This window comes from Meleagris gallopavo, chromosome 35 (genome assembly GCF_905368555.1).
Source record: "Meleagris gallopavo chromosome 35, MGAL_WU_HG_1.1, whole genome shotgun sequence".
In the NCBI taxonomy this organism is placed as follows: domain Eukaryota; kingdom Metazoa; phylum Chordata; class Aves; order Galliformes; family Phasianidae; genus Meleagris; species Meleagris gallopavo.
In genome coordinates, this window is record NC_139439.1 from 390,001 (window position 1) to 407,153 (window position 17,153).

Consider the following 17,153-nt stretch of genomic DNA (forward strand, 5'->3'; position numbering starts at 1 on the left):
TCACACCCATTTGCACACCTGCTCACACTCACACACACCGTGCACACTCACATTAACCCCCCGCACACACACACACACACACACACACACACACACTGCGCACACCCAGCTGTGCTCACTCTCGCACGCACGCACACACATTTGCACTCCCACTCTCCCCTCCCCCCCCTCCCGAGCTCCCCCTACCTTTGGGCCCTGGCCCCCCTCGGGTGGGGGCTGCGCTGCTCGGCCCCCCCCGCTCCGTTCTTTTCGTGGGGGTGGTCGCCGTGCCCCTCGGGGGGGTCGTGGCGGTGCCCTTTGTGGGGGCTGCGCCCCTCGGGGTGGTGGCAGCGGAGCCCTTTGGGGGGGCCGTGCCCCTCGGGGGGGCCGTGGCGGTGCCCGTCGGGGGGGCCGCGCCCCTCGGGGTGGTCGCAGCGGAGCCCCCGGGGCCTCCCATCCCCACGGCCTCCGGTCGGAGCGCGGTGCCGGGGGGCGCCGGGGGGGCGGCGGCGGCGGCGAAGAGCAGCAGCAGAGCGAGGGGGGGGGGCGGCATGGCGGGACGGGACGGGACGGGACGAACGGAGCGCAGCTCAGCGCTCAGCCCCGGCCCTCCCCGCTCTCCCTTCGCGGCCCCCCCGCCCCGTCCCCGCCTCCGCCCCTCCTCGCCCCCCACCCCGCTGCGCTCTGCGGGACTCGGCCCTGCGCGGGGCTCGGAGCGGCGAGGGCGGCTCGGCGGACCGCGGTTGAGGGGGGAGCGACGCGGGAATGGGGGGATCGGGAGGAAACAGGGAGCGCATTGACGGACCCCCGCCCCGGACCCCTTTTCCTGCGCTCTCCTCCCGTCCCTGCCCGCTCGGCGCTGGGGGGGCCGATGGAGCCGCCGCCGCCGCCGCCCCCCGCCCCGGGGACCCCGCCGCTCCGTGCGGCTGCGGGGCAGCGCGATGCCCGTTCCTGCGGCCGCCCCGTCCCCGGCTGCGCCCCAGATCCCCGCTCCTTTTCTCCACGGGGTTTCGTTCCGCCCTTCCACAACTGTTTCTGATTACACAGCACTTCTGCGCGCGAACCCTTCCCGGGCCGGATCGACGCCGTCGGTGCTTCCCCGTTCCTCCGCCGCTCTCCCGTCGTCCCCGCGTGCCCCAGCTGTGCGGTGATCGCTCCATCTCTGCACCCGGAGACCCCCGGCACCCCGAGCACCCCGACCCCACGGCCGAGCACGGGCCGCTCGTCGCACCGCGCCGGTGCTGCCGGCTGAGCCCGGGCACCCACGAGGCCACGTGTGGAGCTGCGCCCCACAGCCGGCTCTGCCTGAGTGCCCACCGCCCCCACCCGGCCCCGGCAGCTCGGGGTGCTGGGGGACGTGTGGGGGACCCACCCCACGTTGTGCCCTGGAGCGTGGGGACCCCCGGGGCACCGCCGTGTCCCCCTTGTTGGTGGCCACGAGGGTCGCCGCACCCAGGGGGGGCTGTGGACGTGCCGTGCTGTGGGTGCATCCCCTGCTGCCACCCCCGTGTGCCGTGGCACAGACCCACGGGGCAGTGTGAGATGCTGGAACCAGGCTCCACGGTGCCCAGGGGAGCCCAGAGCCACAGCAGAGGGGCACCTGGGGGGAATTGGGCACCAGGTGGGTGCCTGCACACAAACCACCTACGTGTGCCCTCAAGTGGGTCTGGGGGAGTGAGAGGATACCCAGGGCTCCCCACAACCTGACCCCAGCCCTCGGTGCGTGCGGGGAGCTGAGCGTTGCTGCATTGCCTCCCTGCAGCCCCATTTGTTCCCCTTGCCCCAGCCCAGCTCCCCCCCCAAAGTCCTGTCACCCCCAGCCCCGTCCTGCCCCCACGCACGATCCTCTGAGGAGCCTCTGCTGCGCTGCTGCCATCTGCCCATGACCTCATTTTCCACCCCTAAAGGGCATTCCAGGGCCTGACCTTCTCTTGTGGTTTATTAGGATTGTTACAGCCTCCAGCAGCTGGGCTGGGCCGAGGGGGGAGGCAGGGCTGGGCTCCTGCTGGCCTCGTGGCCAACAGCACCCTTTGGTGGCCAGGAGAGCTGTTGGAGAGGGTGCAGAGGAGCCACAAAGATGAGCAGGGCTGCAGCACCTCCCCACAAAGCCAGGCTGAGGGAGCTGGGCTGTTCAGCATGGAGAAGAGAAGCTGCGGGGTGACCTCAGTGCAGCCTGCAGGACCTCAAGGGAGCCTGCAGACGGGAGGGGATCAGCTCTTGGAAAGGGGAGAAACAGCAGGAATGGTTGGAAGGTGAGGGAGGGCAGATTTCAGTTGGGTGTCAGGGGAAGTTGTTTGCTGTGAGAGCGGGGAGGTGCTGAACAGCTGCCCAGAGAGGCTGTGGATCCCCGTCCATCCCTGGAGGTGTTCAAGGCCAGCAAGGATGGGGCCCTGGGCAGCCTGGGCTGCTGTGAGATGTGCAGGTTGGTGGCCCTGCGTGTGGGGGGGGTTGGAGCTTCATCATCCCTGAGGTCCCTTCCAACCCGGGCCATTCCGTGAGAGCTGTGGGAGCTCCATGTCCAGCAGCAATGGGGTTGTGTGTGGCCAAGAACCCCATGCTCGTGGGTGAGTGGGTTGGCTGGAAAGGGTTGGCACAGGTGGGGATGGGTTGACATGGATTGACATTATTTGGGATGGTTGGGATGGGTTGGGTTGAGTTGGCATGAGTTGGTTGGTTGGGAGGGGTTGGGATGGAATACATTGGGGTGGTTTGGCATGTGTTGGGGTGGGTTGGGATGGATTGGGATGGGTTGGGGTGTGTTGGAATGGGTTGGGGTGTGTTGGGGTGTGTTGGGATGGGTTGGATGGGTTGTGATGTGTTGGGATGGGTTGGGGTGGGTTGGGGTGGGCTGGGGTGTGTTGGGGTGGGTTGTGATGTGTTGGGATGGGTTGGGGTGGGTTGGGATGGGTTGGGATGGGTTGGATGTGTTGGGATGGGTTGGGGTGGGTTGGGATGGGTTGGATGTGTTGGGATGGGTTGGGGTGGGTTGGGGTGGGTTGGGATGGGTTGGATGTGTTGGGATGGGTTGGGGTGGGTTGGGGTGTGTTGGGGTGGGTTGGGATGGGTTGGGATGGGTTGGATGTGTTGGGATGGGTTGGGGTGGGTTGGGATGGGTTGGGATGGGTTGGGGTGTGTTGGAATGGGTTGGATGGGTTGTGATGTGTTGGGATAGGTTGGGGTGGGTTGGGGTGTGTTGGGATGGGTTGGATGGGTTGTGATGTGTTGGGATGGGTTGGGGTGGGTTGGGGTGGGCTGGGGTGTGTTGGGGTGGGTTGTGATGTGTTGGGATGGGTTGGGGTGGGTTGGGATGGGTTGGGATGGGTTGGATGTGTTGGGGTGGGTTGGGGTGGGTTGGGATGGGTTGGGATGGGTTGGGGTGGGTTGGGGTGGGTTGGATGTGTTGGGGTGGGTTGGGTGTGTTGGGGTGGGTTGGGATGGGTTGGGGTGGGTTGGGGTGGGTTGGGGTGGGTTGGGTGTGTTGGAGTGGGTTGGGATGGGTTGGGGTGGGTTGGGGTGTGTTGGGGTGGGTTGGGTGTGTTGGGTGGGTTGGGTGTGTGTGGGGTGGGTTGGGTGTGTTGGGGTGTGTTGGGGTGTGTTGGGGTGGGTTGGGTGTGTTGGGATGGGTTGGATGGGTTGGGGTGGGTTGGGTGTGTTGCTCCCACTCTGTGATGCTGCTCCCCCCCAGCAGAAGCTGAAAGCCGGGCACGGCCGGCAGTGTCGGATGCCCCCACCCCCAACACCGACATCTGGCCCGCAGGAGCACAGCTTTATTCGCGTCCATCTGGGCCGGATGGCAGGAAGGACTCGCTGTGCTCGGAGGCAGCGCCCGCAGCGCAGGGCTGTGCGAAGGGCCGGGGGCGGTGACTCAGCCCCACGTGAAGCCACTTTCGAGGTTTCCGCAGTCCTGGCACGGCGGCCGGGCCCCGAGCCGAGCCGAGCGCCCGGCACGCAGCGCAGCTCCGGAGCCGCGTTCCGCCCCAGTCGGCGCTCGCAGGGATTTCATGGATTTCCACCCTGCTGGACCGCCGTCAAGCAGCCGCATCCGCACCGCCGCCGGCTGCCAGCCGCGGCCCTTAAAGGCGCCGGGACCCGAGCGGGGCCGAGCCCCGACCTCGGCTGCGGGCTCGGAGCCCATTGCGCATCCCTGACCCGCTGGTGGCAGCGATCCCGGGGGGGTCTGCGGCTCCCGTGGGGCGGGTGAGACCCGGCGGAGCCCCGGTGCCGGCGGGGTGCCCCATAAGCGAGAACAGTGTGGGATGGCCGGGAGCCACGCGCCAGCCATCGTCACCCGACGCTGAGTGCCTGCGTCGTGTGTTGTGTGCCCTGTGTCCTGTGTCCTGTGCCCTGTGTCCTGTGCCCTGTGCCCTGTGCTCTGTGCCCTGTGCTCTGTGCCCTGTGCCCTGTGTCCTGTGCCCTGTGTCCTGTGCCCTGTGCCCTGTGCCCTGTGCCCTGTGCTCTGTGCCCTGTGCCCTGTGTCCTGTGCCCTGTGCCCTGTGCCCTATGTCCTGTGCCCTGTGTCCTGTGCCCTGTGTCCTGTGCCCTGTGTTCTATGTCCTGTGTCCTGTGCTCTGTGCCCTGTGTCCTGTGCCCTATGTTGTGTGTCGTATGTCATGTGTTGTGTGCCCTGTGCCCTGTGTCCTATGTCCTGTGCCCTGTGTCCTGTGTCCTATGTCCTGTGCCCTGTGCCCTGTGCCCTGTGTCCTGTGTCCTGTGTCCTGTGCCCTGTGCCCTGTGCTCTGTGCCCTGTGCCCTGTGCCCTGTGCCCTGTGTCCTGTGTCCTGTGCCCTGTGTCCTGTGTCCTGTGCCCTGTGCCCTGTGCCCTGTGCTCTGTGCCCTGTGTCCTGTGTCCTGTGCCCTGTGTCCTGTGTCCTGTGCCCTGTGCCCTGTGCCCTGTGCTCTGTGCCCTGTGTCCTGTGTCCTGTGCCCTGTGCCCTGTGCCCTGTGCTCTGTGCCCTGTGTCCTGTGCCCTGTGCCCTGTGCCCTGTGCTCTGTGTCCCATGTCCTGTGCCCTGTGTCCTGTGTCCTGTGTCCTGTGTCCCGTGTCCTATGTCCTATGTCCTATGTCCTGTGCCCTGTGCCCTGTGCCCTGTGTCCTGTGTCCCGTGTCCTATGTCCTATGTCCTATGTCCTGTGCCCTGTGCCTGTGCCCTGTGCCCTGTGTCCTGTGCCCTGTGTCCTGTGCCCTGTGCCCTGTGTCCTGTGTCCTGTGCCCTGTGTCCTGTGTCCTGTGCCCTGTGCCCTGTGCTCTGTGCCCTGTGCCCTGTGTCCTGTGCCCTGTGCCCTGTGCCCTGTGCTCTGTGTCCCATGTCCTGTGCCCTGTGTCCTGTGTCCTGTGTCCTGTGTCCCGTGTCCTATGTCCTATGTCCTATGTCCTGTGCCCTGTGCCCTGTGCCCTGTGTCCTGTGTCCCGTGTCCTATGTCCTATGTCCTATGTCCTGTGCCCTGTGCCTGTGCCCTGTGCCCTGTGTCCTGTGCCCTGTGTCCTGTGCCCTGTGCCCTGTGTCCTGTGTCCTGTGCCCTGTGTCCTGTGTCCTGTGCCCTGTGCCCTGTGCTCTGTGCCCTGTGCCCTGTGTCCTGTGTCCTGTGCCCTGTGCCCTGTGCTCTGTGTCCCATGCCCGGGCCCTGTGCCCTGTGCTCTGTGCCCTGTGTCCTGTGCCCTGTGTCCTGTGTCCTGTGTCCTGTGTCCCATGTCCTATGTCCTATGTCCTGTGCCCTGTGCCCTGTGCCCTGTGTCCTGTGTCCTGTGTCCCGTGTCCTATGTCCTATGTCCTGTGCCCTGTGCCCTGTGCCCTGTGTCCTATGTCCCGTGTCCTATGTCCTATGTCCTGTGCCCTGTGCCCTGTGCCCTGTGCCCTGTGTCCTATGTCCCGTGTCCTTTGTCCTATGTCCTGTGCCCTGTGTCCTGTGTCCCGTGTCCTATGTCCTATGTCCTGTGCCCTGTGTCCTGTGTCCCGTGTCCTATGTCCTATGTCCTGTGCCCTGTGCCTGTGCCCTGGCACGCTGCCCTCGCTGCCCTCGCTGCCTGCACCGCCCAGCTGGGAGCTGAGCCCACAGCCGAGCTCCGGGCTGCCATCCAAGGCAAACACTTCGGCAGCCCCTGCCGGCCGCGGGGCTCGTGCCCAAACCGCCGGCGGTGCCACAGAGGATCCCACGCGGTGACCAAGTGGCTCCCGGCCAGGCATCTTCCCTCATCCCACAGGTGCTGTCCTAACGTGAGGCGACCGCGGCTGTGGGGTCCCGCTGAGACCCCGGTCCCAAGAAATCCAGGCTCCGTGGCTGCCCCTTCCCAGGGTGCGGTTCACCCCACACGGCCCCGTTGTGACATCGCCCCCCGCTCCCGTCGGGTGCTGAGCTGGAGGGATGCGGCCGGGGACGGGATTGGTGCCGGGACCCTGATGGGAGCAGAGCGCAGTGAGTGCCGGCCCCAGAGGGTCTGTGGGTGCCGGGGGGTGGGCGCTGGGTGCCCCCAGGAGCACCTCCCACCCAGCGCTGTGGGCGATGCCCTACAAGGCCGTACCCCACAGGACTCACGAGGACCATGGAGCTGCATCACGTGAACGAGGTGCTGCTGGAGGTGCTGGCGTGCGTCATCCTGGCCTACCACCTGTCCCAGGCCAACGTCTTCTTCTTCTACCTGCTGCTGCTCCTGCCCCTCATCTTCCTCTTCGAGGAGCCCATCGGGATGTGAGGATGGCTGCAGTCCCGCTCACTGAGCAATAAAGATCCGTGCCCGTCTGCTGCGTGCTGGTGGCTGTGGGGTGGGGAAGGGCCGTCCCTGAGGCACGCTGCGTGCCCCCGCAAACCCGGGCAGCCTGGGACAGGGATGGGGACGGGAGCGAGGTCCTGAGCACAAGTGGGACAGGCTGGGACATAGGGATGGGTGGGGACAGGGGGCAGGAAGCAGCCCCAGTACAGAGCAGGTGGGCGCAGCCTCTCTGTCCCTGCAGCCACACCACCCTCAGCTGCACCACCCGGTGCTGCTCCAACCTCATCCATGGCTCGGACCAAATGCCCCAGGGACCCCCAGCGCCTTGGGGTCCCGAAAGGGAGACCGGAAGGGGGAACCCGGGGGAGCGGGGCTGGGATATGGGGAAACTCCATGTGTGGGCACTGGGTGTGTGGCTGCTGGGATTGGATGTGGCAGCACACGCAGCCCTGGGCTGCACATGTGGGGGACACTGCGGCACTGCATGGCGCACACGGCGGGTGGCACCGACGCCATGGGGACATGGAACTGGGACACGGATGGATACTGTGGGAGGCACACAGCCCTGCACGGTGACACCATGGCACACAGACACTGGGACAAGGATACTGCGGGACGTGGGGCACCGTGGGATGTGGACTGAAGAGGTTGGACACAAGGGATGCACACAGCTGGTGTGCAGTGACAGCCTGGGATGTGAGAGCAATGGACATGGACAGCATGGGACACGGAGCCATTGCACATGGATGGACACCATGGGACACACACAGATGGTGCACAGGGACACACAGGGGCACCAATGGGGCTTGGACACCATGGGACATGGGGAGCCGTGGGACATGGACCAAGGGGACACAGATGGACACAACAGAATGTGCTCAGCCAGCATACAGGTGGGCACCATGTCACCCTGGGATGTGGGACTGCTGGACACTGACACCACGGGGACAGAGCCAGGGGACGTGGACGGGCACCACGGAACGGGCACAGCTGGTGCACAATGGCACACGTGGACACCATGGGACACCACGGGACACCACGGGACACCATGGGACACCACGGGACACCACGGGACACCAACGGGACACCAGTGGGACGGGGGACACCAAGGGCCCAAAGGGACACACCGGACCCCCCGGGCCGCACACAGCCCGCACGGCGCCGGCCCGAGACGCGGACAGAAGCACGGACACGCGCGCCCGGTGCCACGGCACTTTATTGGCGGAGCGGCAGCGCGGGGCCGCGGGTCGGGCGCGGCGTGGCGGCGGCGGCTCAGTAGCGGCGGCGGCGGCGGCGGCGGCTCCCGTAGCGGCGGCGCCGTCCCCCCACGGAGCGGCGGGAGCGCCGGGCGCTCCCGTAGCGGCGGCGGCGTCGGGGGCTGCGGCGGCGGCCGGAGCGGCGGCGGCGGCGGCGGAGGCTGCGGCTGCGGGTCCTGCTGCGCCGGTAGCGGGCCATGCCGGGCTGCGGTGGGACGGCGCCGCGGCGGAGCCGAGCCGTGCGGGACCGGGAAGTGCCGCTCCGCGCCCCGCGCCGCTTTTATAGGCGCCCGCGGGCGCGGCCCTCTGTGACGGCCGGCCGAGTCACTGAGCCGAACGCGCCCGGTCCGTTCCGTACGGGGAATGGGGGGTCCTGGGAGGGGGGTCCTGGGAGGGGGGTCCCGGGGCGGGGGACCGCGTGGCACCGCGGCGATGGGGATGGCGCGGGGCAGCGGCGATGGCGCGGGGCGATTAAAAGGCGTCGAAAGGAGCCGCCCCGCATCCTCGCTGTGCAAGCACTCGCATCAGCGCCCCGATGCCCCCCCTGCCCCGCAGCCCCCTGTGGTTCGGGCCCGTGGCGCTTGCTGGAGATGTGGGACACGCTGGGGCTCGGGCTGTGCTCACCACAAAGGCTGGCATTGGGTCACTAATTGGACCGGAGGTGAAATTAACCCCACTGCACCAGGATTGGAACCTTCTCCCCAAATCTTTCGTGTTGCCCCAGGTGATTTTTTATTTCCCTGGGCACGGGACCCTCCTCCCCCCCCTATTACTGCAGGTGCCACCGTCTGCATTCAGAACAGGGCCCACACACAGCTCACAGCCATACAAACACCTGTCAAAGTGCACCGTGACACACTGGAAGGCAATGCCAGCGCCTTACAGCAGGACGGGGGCGCACCTGGAAGGGCATTCATCAAGATTAAAGCAACACAGAGAGCAGTGGCTCAGCCCTCCTGATGGTCAGCGGGGTCTGGAGAAGGAGGCAATCAGCACCTCCACCCACACTGGACTCATCCCATGCAGTTCTGCAGCCCTTGGCCCGGTTCCTGGGGCTGCATTGCTGGACCGGGCACCAAAGGGGGGCTCTGGCTTCTGTACAGACACGGCCAATGCCCCCTTCGCAATAAACCTGTTGTACATTTCCATTAGGCCAGCTCCCTTGGACTGCACAGCAAACGAAACCACCACTCAATGCCGGTGTCTGCAGCCCACTTCTGCACAGCTGCAGCCATACGGTTGCACCGTGCTCACTCCTGATGACCTGAGGAGTCCCACATGACACTGCCAGCGTAGCAGTGCCTGGATAGCACAGGCTGGGTTTGCCTTTGGCACGGGACAGGCTGTGCTGACACACACGAGCTCCTACCTCCCCCTCAGATCAAGGAAGGGGACCCACGGCATCCATCTGCCACCGCTGCCATGGATGGGGTCCTGCAGAGAGGCGGGCTGTGGCTTCCAGCAGGCCCCATTCTTGAGCGAGCATCACATCCCCGACGTGCCTGGACAACGTAGGGTGGCTGGGCGGGCAGCCCCCATGCTTTGGCTGCTGCCCGTGAGATCTTCAGTCCTGCAGTTTGTGATGCAGCCGTCGGGTGATCCAAGCCATCCGACTCCAGCTGGGGCTCCATCACCGCCTGCTGACTGCAAGGGCTGATGCCCTGAGATGTGCTCACATGTGAGCTCTCCCCTGCGCCCAGCCACTCCGTGTGCCAACCCACGTGCGTTGGGTGCGGATCACCAACCCCACACGGGAGGGCTTTTGGTGCTGTGGGAACCAGGAATGCTTGAATCTCATCTACGTCAGCGCTGGGCAGGACCTCGGCCTTACCCGGCCAAAGACAGCCAGGAATTCATCTGACGGCCCTTTGGGGCTCACAGCCCGCCCTTTCTCTTGTAAAACGTGCAGCCAATGAAGCCATTGCCTTTTCTAACGCCGCCATCCAGTCACACATCAGCACTGGATCAACGCAGCGGCACACGGGTGGCAGCAGTTGGCTGCTTGCAGTTTGCTCAGCCACGCACCGCTGGATGCTGACAAAACGCAGGTGAATGCGTGCGGCCCAAGGCAGGACGTGGGAAATCCACTGCCTGCCCTCCCCTGTGAACGAAACCCAGCAGAACGTGGGTGGCCACTGGGGTCATTTCCCCACACGGTGCCTGATCCCAATACACACACCGGAATCGGGGTGATGGACAGCCCATCCTCACAGGTGGGAGGTGCCCAACCCCACCTTTAACCACATTTGGGTTACGGGGCCCATTTGTACCCCAGCCCATCTACCAGCCTTTGTGCCTGAGGGTTCCTGCAGATCACCACAAATAACGGAAGTTTCTACCCCTGCACCAACAGACCCCAACTCACTGGGTATTTCTCCAGGCCCAGTGGATGGTTTTCCCATCGTAGACCCTACAGTCCCCCCTGGAGGCCCTGGAGACCCCCAGCTCTCAGTTCTGCCATCCCCATTTCTTTGTCCTCAGATGGCATCCAGGAATGCCAGCTCAGTGCTCTCCTTCGCAGGAGGTTTGGAAAGAAAAACCTTTTCCGGTCTAACAGCATCAGCCCACAAAGCTTCAATTAATGGGGCAGACCCATTAATTACCCCGCAGCCAATCTGTGCTTTCTGTCCTGGTACAGCACTCAGTTTGCCTGTCTGATTGCTTGGATTCCTTCTCCTGTTTCCCCCACTGCGATTCTTCCCCTCAATCCATCCCAGCTCCATCCTGTTTAGAGCAGGCTTCTTTCCCATGCACACCCAAACCCCACAGCTCCCAAGGCTCAGATCCCCACTTATGGGGCAGCCCCCACTTCTGCCTTCCCCTCTGTTCCCCCAGTCACTGCAGCACCTTCACATCACTCCCATTCACTCTGGATGATGTGAACATTTCCCCTGCACCCAAAGGCCCTTCCTGTACCTCACCTTCATCCCAGCAGCCATCCAAATACATTCCTCCAAACAAATAAATGCGACCCAGCCAACCCTTGGGGCAATGCAGCCCACCCCCATTGCTGTTTTTGCCATTTCGGCATCTTCCCATTCAAATGCAAGAAGGTTCTGAGAGTGGAGCACTGCCTCCTCCACCCCAGGATTTTCTCTATTTCTCATAAGTCCTTCATATGCCCCCATCTCCATCATTATTTCTGCCCCTTCTGGGGCTGTTGGTGGCTATTTCTCACCTGCCAGGACAACCCCAGGTCCTGCTGGATGCATTCTCTCCCACTCCCTCTTTGTTTCCCATTAAACAGCACGTTCAAATAGACACCACCTCACCCCAGGAATAAGCACTGGGGCCCCAAAGCTGATCAAACCGTCCTGCTAACCCAACAGAATCTCCCACCAAGGGCTGCGTTCCCTCCTTAAAGCCTCTCTGCTCACTGCTGCTAAGGGGAGCACTCACATCCCCCAGGGAACGGCCCTGGGAAGGCACACAGAACCAGCAGCAGGGGGATCATTTCGGGTGAGGGGACATTCAGGAGACCCTTATGGCACTGCTTGAGTTCCTCCTTCAGCTGATGTCCCTTTCACAGGGATGGCACCGATGCCGGAGCTAAGCTCAGGGTGCAGCACAAAGAGCCCCGACCACACCGGCTCCACTTCCGTGGTTACTGCGGGCACGACAGCACCGGGGCGCTGAGAAGGAGGAGGACGCTGATCAGTGGGACGAAGAGGCGAGTCACCCACGGGATCCCAACCCCAGGGATCCCATCCGCTGAGCTCCAGTAGCCCCGCAGCGCAGCCACACAGACCCGAACTCCGACCGCCCCGACGGGGCGACTGGTCTACAGCGGAGCCGTGCACCCTTATATAGGCCGTCCGAAACACGTGACTCACGTATCAGCTTCTCATTGGTCGAGCGCTACTAAGCCCCGCCCCCCGCTGCTGGCTGCGCGCTCGGCGCTGGGCGCTGTGCGCTGTGCGATCTGTGTGCCATCCGTGTGCCATCCGTGTGCCATCCGTGTGCCATCCCTGTGCCATCCCTGTGCCATCCCTGTGCCATCCGTGTGCCATCCGTGTGCCATCCCTGTGCCATCCGTGTGCCATCCGTGTGCCTCTGTGCCATCCGTGTGCCATCCGTGTGCCATCCCTGTGCCTCTGTGCCATCCCTGTGCCATCCGTGTGCCTCTGTGCCATCCGTGTGCCATCCGTGTGCCATCCCTGTGCCATCCGTGTGCCTCTGTGCCATCCCTGTGCCATCCGTGTGCCATCCCTGTGCCTCTGTGCCATCCGTGTGCCATCCGTGTGCCATCCGTGTGCCTCTGTGCCGTCCCTGTGCCATCCGTGTGCCTCTGTGCCATCCCTGTGCCATCCGTGTGCCATCCCTGTGCCTCTGTGCCATCCGTGTGCCATCCGTGTGCCATCCGTGTGCCATCCGTGTGCCATCCCTGTGCCATCCGTGTGCCATCCGTGTGCCTCTGTACCATACCTGTGCCTTCCGTGTGCCATTACCGTGTGCCTCTGTGCCTCTGTGCCATCTCCATGCCATCCCTGTGCCTCTGTGCATCTGTGCCTCTGTGCCATCCCTGTGCCATTCCTGTGCCATCTCTGTGCCTCTGTGCATCTGTGCCTCCCCACGTCATCCCTGTGCCATTTCTGTGCCTCTGTGTCATCCCTGTGTCATTTCTGTTCCATCTCTGCACTATCCCTGTGCCTCTGTGGCTCTGTGCCTTGTGCCATCCCCGTGCCATCCCTGTGCCATTCCTGTGCCATTCCTGTGCCATCCCTGTGCCTCTGTGCCTCTGTGCCATCCCCTGTGCCATCCCCGTATCATCCCTGTTCCAGTCCTGTGCCATCCCGTGCCAGCCCTGTGCCTCTGTGCCATCGCTGTGCCATCGCTTTGCCATTGCTGAGTCATTGCTGTGCCATCCATGTGCCATCCCCGTATCATCCCTGTGCCATCCCCGTGCCATCCCTTTGCCAGTCCTGTACCATCCCTGTGCCATCCCTGTGATATCCCTGTGACATCCCCTGTGCCATCCCTGTACCATCCCTGTGCCATCCCCGTGACATCCCCTGTACCATCCCTGTGCCATCCCTGTGCCATCTCTGTACCATCCCTGTGCCATCCCTGTGCCACCCCCCTATGCCATGTGCCACCCCCTTGTGCCATGTGCCACGTGCCACCCCCTGTGCCATCGCCGTGCCATCCCGCTGTGCCACGTGCATGTGCCCGTGCTCGTGCAGAGGGACGCTGTCACAACGCATTCACACGGGGACGGCGGCTCTGTGCCCCCGTGCGGGGCTGGGAGCAGCAGCGCGGGCAGCGCCGGGGCCGGGGGGGACCGGAGGGGAACGGGCGGCGCGAGGAAGGACGGGAGCTGGGCGGTGCGGTGAAGATGGCGTTTATAGCACCGGAGCCGCGGCGTCCCCGGGGTTGCGCTCAAAACCCTCCGCTGCAGCGGCCCCTCCGGTAGTAATACACCGTCGAGACGCGGACGCCTACGGAGAGAAGAGACGGAGAGAAGAAGCGGAGCGCCGCGCTCGGGCCGGGGCTCGCGGCTCGGCACCCCCCGACCCCCGGCCCGTGCCCGCACCTCTCCGCCGCCGCATCGTACGGCTTCGGCCGCGACGGCGACTGCGCCGCGTTCCGCCCTTACGGCGCCGGGGCGGGGAGCGGGGCCGGGAACGGGAGCGGGAGCGAGAGCGGGAGCGGAAGCGGGGGGCTCGGCGGCACATGGCGCTGCGGGGCGCGGGGGGGACGGCGGCGGCGGCGGAGGGCGCGGAACGCGGTGCCTTGGGGACGTTATGCCGTCACCGCCCGGCAACCGCACCGCGCGCGCCTCGGGGTGCGTCACGGCCCGACCGCGATGGGAGAGCCGCGGGGACGGCGGCCGAGCGGTGTGCGGGTGTTCTGCGGGACGGGGCGGGACAGTGCGCAGAAATGGGGACAGTGTGTGACAGCACAGAGCCACAGAACCACCGAACGGCCCGGGTTGGAAGGGACCTCAGGGATGATGAAGCTCCAACCCCCCCCACACGCGGGGCCGCCAACCTGCACATCTCACAGCAGCCCAGGCTGCCCAGGGCCCCATCCTTGCTGGCCTCGAACACCTCCAGGGATGGATGGGGATCCACAGCCTCTCTGGGCAGCTGTTCAGCACCTCCCCACTCTCACAGCAAACAACTTCCCCTGACACCCAACTGAAATCTGCCCTCCCTCACCTTCCAACCATTCCTGCTGTTTCTCCCCTTTCCAAGAGCTGATCCCCTCCCGTCTGCAGGCTCCCTTGAGGTCCCGCAGGCTGCACTGAGGTCACCCCGCAGCTTCTCTTCTCCATGCTGAACAGCCCAGCTCCCTCAGCCTGGCTTTGTGGGGAGGTGCTGCAGCCCTGCTCATCTTTGTGGTCCTCTGCACCCCCTCCAACAGCTCCTCCAACAGCTCATACCGGGACAGTGTGTGACACAGATGGGGACAGTGTGTGACACGGGGTCAGTGCGCAGATGGGAAGCCGAGCCCTTCTCATTCCCAGGCATTCCAGCCCCCAGTGCTGATAGGGACGCAGTGCGGGTGCGCACAGACCCCGCCGTGCCATCACCCCGCGCCGCGTTCCACGTGCCACAGCCCCGTTGAGTTGTCGCTCTGTGCCATCGCCCCGCGCAATTACGCTTGTGAGGGATAAAAGTGTCTTTGCGAGTGAAAAACCCCGCTGGTCTGCCCTCAAATACCAGCTGGGACGTGCTTGGATGGGCAGGTAGGCAGACAGCGGGAAGAGCTGCCAAGATTCTGGAGCTGGATGGGGCAGGCAAGATTATGAGGTTGGGTTACGAAGTGTTAAAGAAAGAGATTAAAGGTAGACGGAATCTGGCTGTAAATACAATAGCAAGTGTCAGATGAACCCGGGCACTCAATTAACGAGAAGCGGGCCGGAGTAATTAGCATCGGGGGCTGGGGGATACGAAGCAGCGGTGTGGTTTTCGTTGTACATTCCGGCTTGCAGGATCCCGCCGTTGCAACCGCGAATTAAAGCGTTCTCACCAGAGATCCGCACTCCAAATTTTGCGTTCTTCCTCACGCTGTGCCATCACTCGGTGCGCGGCGCCACCCCCTGTGCCAAGTGCCACCTCCCGTGCCACGAGCCGCCCCCTGTGCCACGCGCCCTGTGCCACCCCCTGCGCCCTGTGCTCCGTGTTGGAAACGCTCAGAATTTCCCGTTTTCGATCCGGCCGAGGTCCCGGCGGAGCAGCGAAGTTCGGTCCCTCATTGCAGCCGCTGCGCACCCCCGTGCGCCGACGGAGAGAAGCGCAGCGCAGCGGCCGACGCTCCTTCTGCCGCCCCCCTCCCGTTTCCCCACCGCTCCGGGCGCACAGTCGCAGAGTCCGTGTTTAACGAAAAGCGAATCCACGCCAGGAACGGTCTGAAGGCCACCGAGCCGCGTTTGCTGAGTTAGGATTCCCGTTCCGCTGCGCTGACGAGCGTTCCTTTAATGACACACACATTTCTTTAGCAGCCTTTCCCTTCCCAATGAACTTGCGCATTCTTTCGCTGAAGTTCCCGTTGTTCACACTGGATCGCTGCGGGCATCGCCCAAAGCCTTTTCATTCCCTCCTTACCCCTCGCGGGATGTCAGAGGGCCCTGTTCTGAATGCAGACGGTGGCACCTGCAGTAATAGGGGGGGGAGGAGGGTCCCGTGCCCAGGGAAATAAAAAATCACCTGGGGCAACACGAAGGATTTGGGGAGAAGGTTCCAATCCTGGTGCAGTGGGGTTAATTTCACCTCCGGTCCAATTAGTGACCCAATGCCAGCCTTTGTGGTGAGCACAGCCCGAGCCCCAGCGTGTCCCACATCTCCAGCAAGCGCCACGGGCCCGAACCACAGGGGGCTGCGGGGCAGGGGGGGCATCGGGGCGCTGATGCGAGTGCTTGCACAGCGAGGATGCGGGGCGGCTCCTTTCGACGCCTTTTAATCGCCCCGCGCCATCGCCGCTGCCCCGCGCCATCCCCATCGCCGCGGTGCCACGCGGTCCCCCGCCCCGGGACCCCCCTCCCAGGACCCCCCTCCCAGGACCCCCCATTCCCCGTACGGAACGGACCGGGCGCGTTCGGCTCAGTGACTCGGCCGGCCGTCACAGAGGGCCGCGCCCGCGGGCGCCTATAAAAGCGGCGCGGGGCGCGGAGCGGCACTTCCCGGTCCCGCACGGCTCGGCTCCGCCGCGGCGCCGTCCCACCGCAGCCCGGCATGGCCCGCTACCGGCGCAGCAGGACCCGCAGCCGCAGCCTCCGCCGCCGCCGCCGCCGCTCCGGCCGCCGCCGCAGCCCCCGACGCCGCCGCCGCTACGGGAGCGCCCGGCGCTCCCGCCGCTCCGTGGGGGGACGGCGCCGCCGCTACGGGAGCCGCCGCCGCCGCCGCCGCCGCTACTGAGCCGCCGCCGCCACGCCGCGCCCGACCCGCGGCCCCGCGCTGCCGCTCCGCCAATAAAGTGCCGTGGCACCGGGCGCGCGTGTCCGTGCTTCTGTCCGCGTCCCGGGGCCGGCGCCGTGCGGGCTGTGCATGGCCCGGGGGGTCCGGTGTGTCCCTTTGGGCCCTTGGTGTCCCCCGTCCCACTGGTGTCCCATGGTGTCCCATGGTGTCCCGTGGTGTCCCGTGGTGTCCCATGGTGTCCACGTGTGCCATTGTGCACCAGCTGTGCCCGTTCCGTGGTGCCCGTCCACGTCCCCTGGCTCTGTCCCCATGGTGTCAGTGTCCAGCCGTCCCACATCCCAGGGTGACATGGTGTCCACCTGTGTCCCTTTGGGCCATGACCCATGATGTCCCACATCGCACGGTGCCCACATCCCACAGGACCACGTGGTGTCCACGTCCCATGCTGTCTGTGTGCCGTGGACCCACTGACACGATGTGCCCCCGATGCCCATGGGGACGGGGTGGCCCCAGATGCGTCCCCCTTTGTGGATGAGGTGGCCCCAGAGCCGTCCCCAGTGCCACCCGTGGGTGCTGCGCCCGCTGCCGCTGTGCCGTGAGCTGTGCACACAGGCGCCTCATTAACCTTTCTTGATTAAGGCAATTATTTCCAGCACATTATCCTCTAATCTAAACGTCGCTGTTCGGCAGGGTGGGGGAGCAGCAGCGCAGCCATACGGGCTGTGTGGGCACAGACGGGGCTGTGCTCTGGGCGGGGGTCCCTTCTTCACACATTGCCCAGGACCCATGGGTGGGAGACACCCATACAAATGGAGGGGGGGGATGGGACCCCAGGGAGTAGGCAGGGGATGG

At 65.0% G+C, this 17,153-nt stretch overlaps 2 protein-coding genes across 6 annotated transcripts in view; one reads left to right on the forward strand and one right to left on the reverse strand.

Moving 5' to 3' along the window:
* The window catches only part of CPXM1 (carboxypeptidase X, M14 family member 1), a 6,566-nt gene extending 5,946 nt beyond the window's left edge, over positions 1-620 (reverse strand). Inside the window, exon 1 of one of the 2 annotated variants that reach the window (XM_085214940.1) lies at positions 187-620. In XM_085214940.1, the coding sequence (XP_085071066.1) occupies positions 187-532 (346 nt within the window). In that variant the 5' untranslated portion in view covers positions 533-620. The remainder of the gene's footprint in view (positions 1-186) is intronic. The other variant, XM_085214941.1, reaches the window with a different exon arrangement.
* On the forward strand, positions 403-6,714 carry LOC104915739 (uncharacterized). 4 transcript variants are annotated; one of them, XM_085214949.1, is made up of 4 exons: positions 2,418-2,543; positions 3,668-4,176; positions 6,179-6,390; positions 6,504-6,714. In XM_085214949.1, the coding sequence occupies exons 2-4, from the start codon at positions 3,701-3,703 to the stop codon at positions 6,665-6,667; spliced, it is 852 nt and encodes a 283-aa protein (XP_085071075.1). In that variant the 5' UTR covers positions 2,418-2,543; positions 3,668-3,700; the 3' UTR covers positions 6,668-6,714. The 4 variants fall into 4 exon arrangements, 3 of the variants coding, with proteins under 3 accessions (XP_085071076.1, XP_085071075.1, XP_085071074.1); XR_014880752.1 differs by lacking the exons at positions 2,418-2,543; positions 3,668-4,176 and adding an exon at positions 403-2,231; XM_085214950.1 differs by lacking the exons at positions 2,418-2,543; positions 3,668-4,176 and adding an exon at positions 658-2,231.
* The last annotated feature ends 10,439 nt before the right edge of the window (positions 6,715-17,153 follow it).

What these genes read in the sequence shown, in the direction of transcription:
- LOC104915739 (XM_085214948.1), top strand. Translation starts at nt 3,608, where the DNA reads ATGGGTTGGGGTGGGTTGGGTGTGTTGCTCCCACTCTGTGATGCTGCT. An exon ending in CTGCGGCTCCCGTGGGGCGG is followed by an intron (nt 4,177 to 6,178) that starts GTGAGACCCGGC and finishes CTCATCCCACAG; the next exon opens with GTGCTGTCCTAACGTGAGGC. An exon ending in CCTGATGGGAGCAGAGCGCA is followed by an intron (nt 6,391 to 6,503) that starts GTGAGTGCCGGC and finishes CGTACCCCACAG; the next exon opens with GACTCACGAGGACCATGGAG.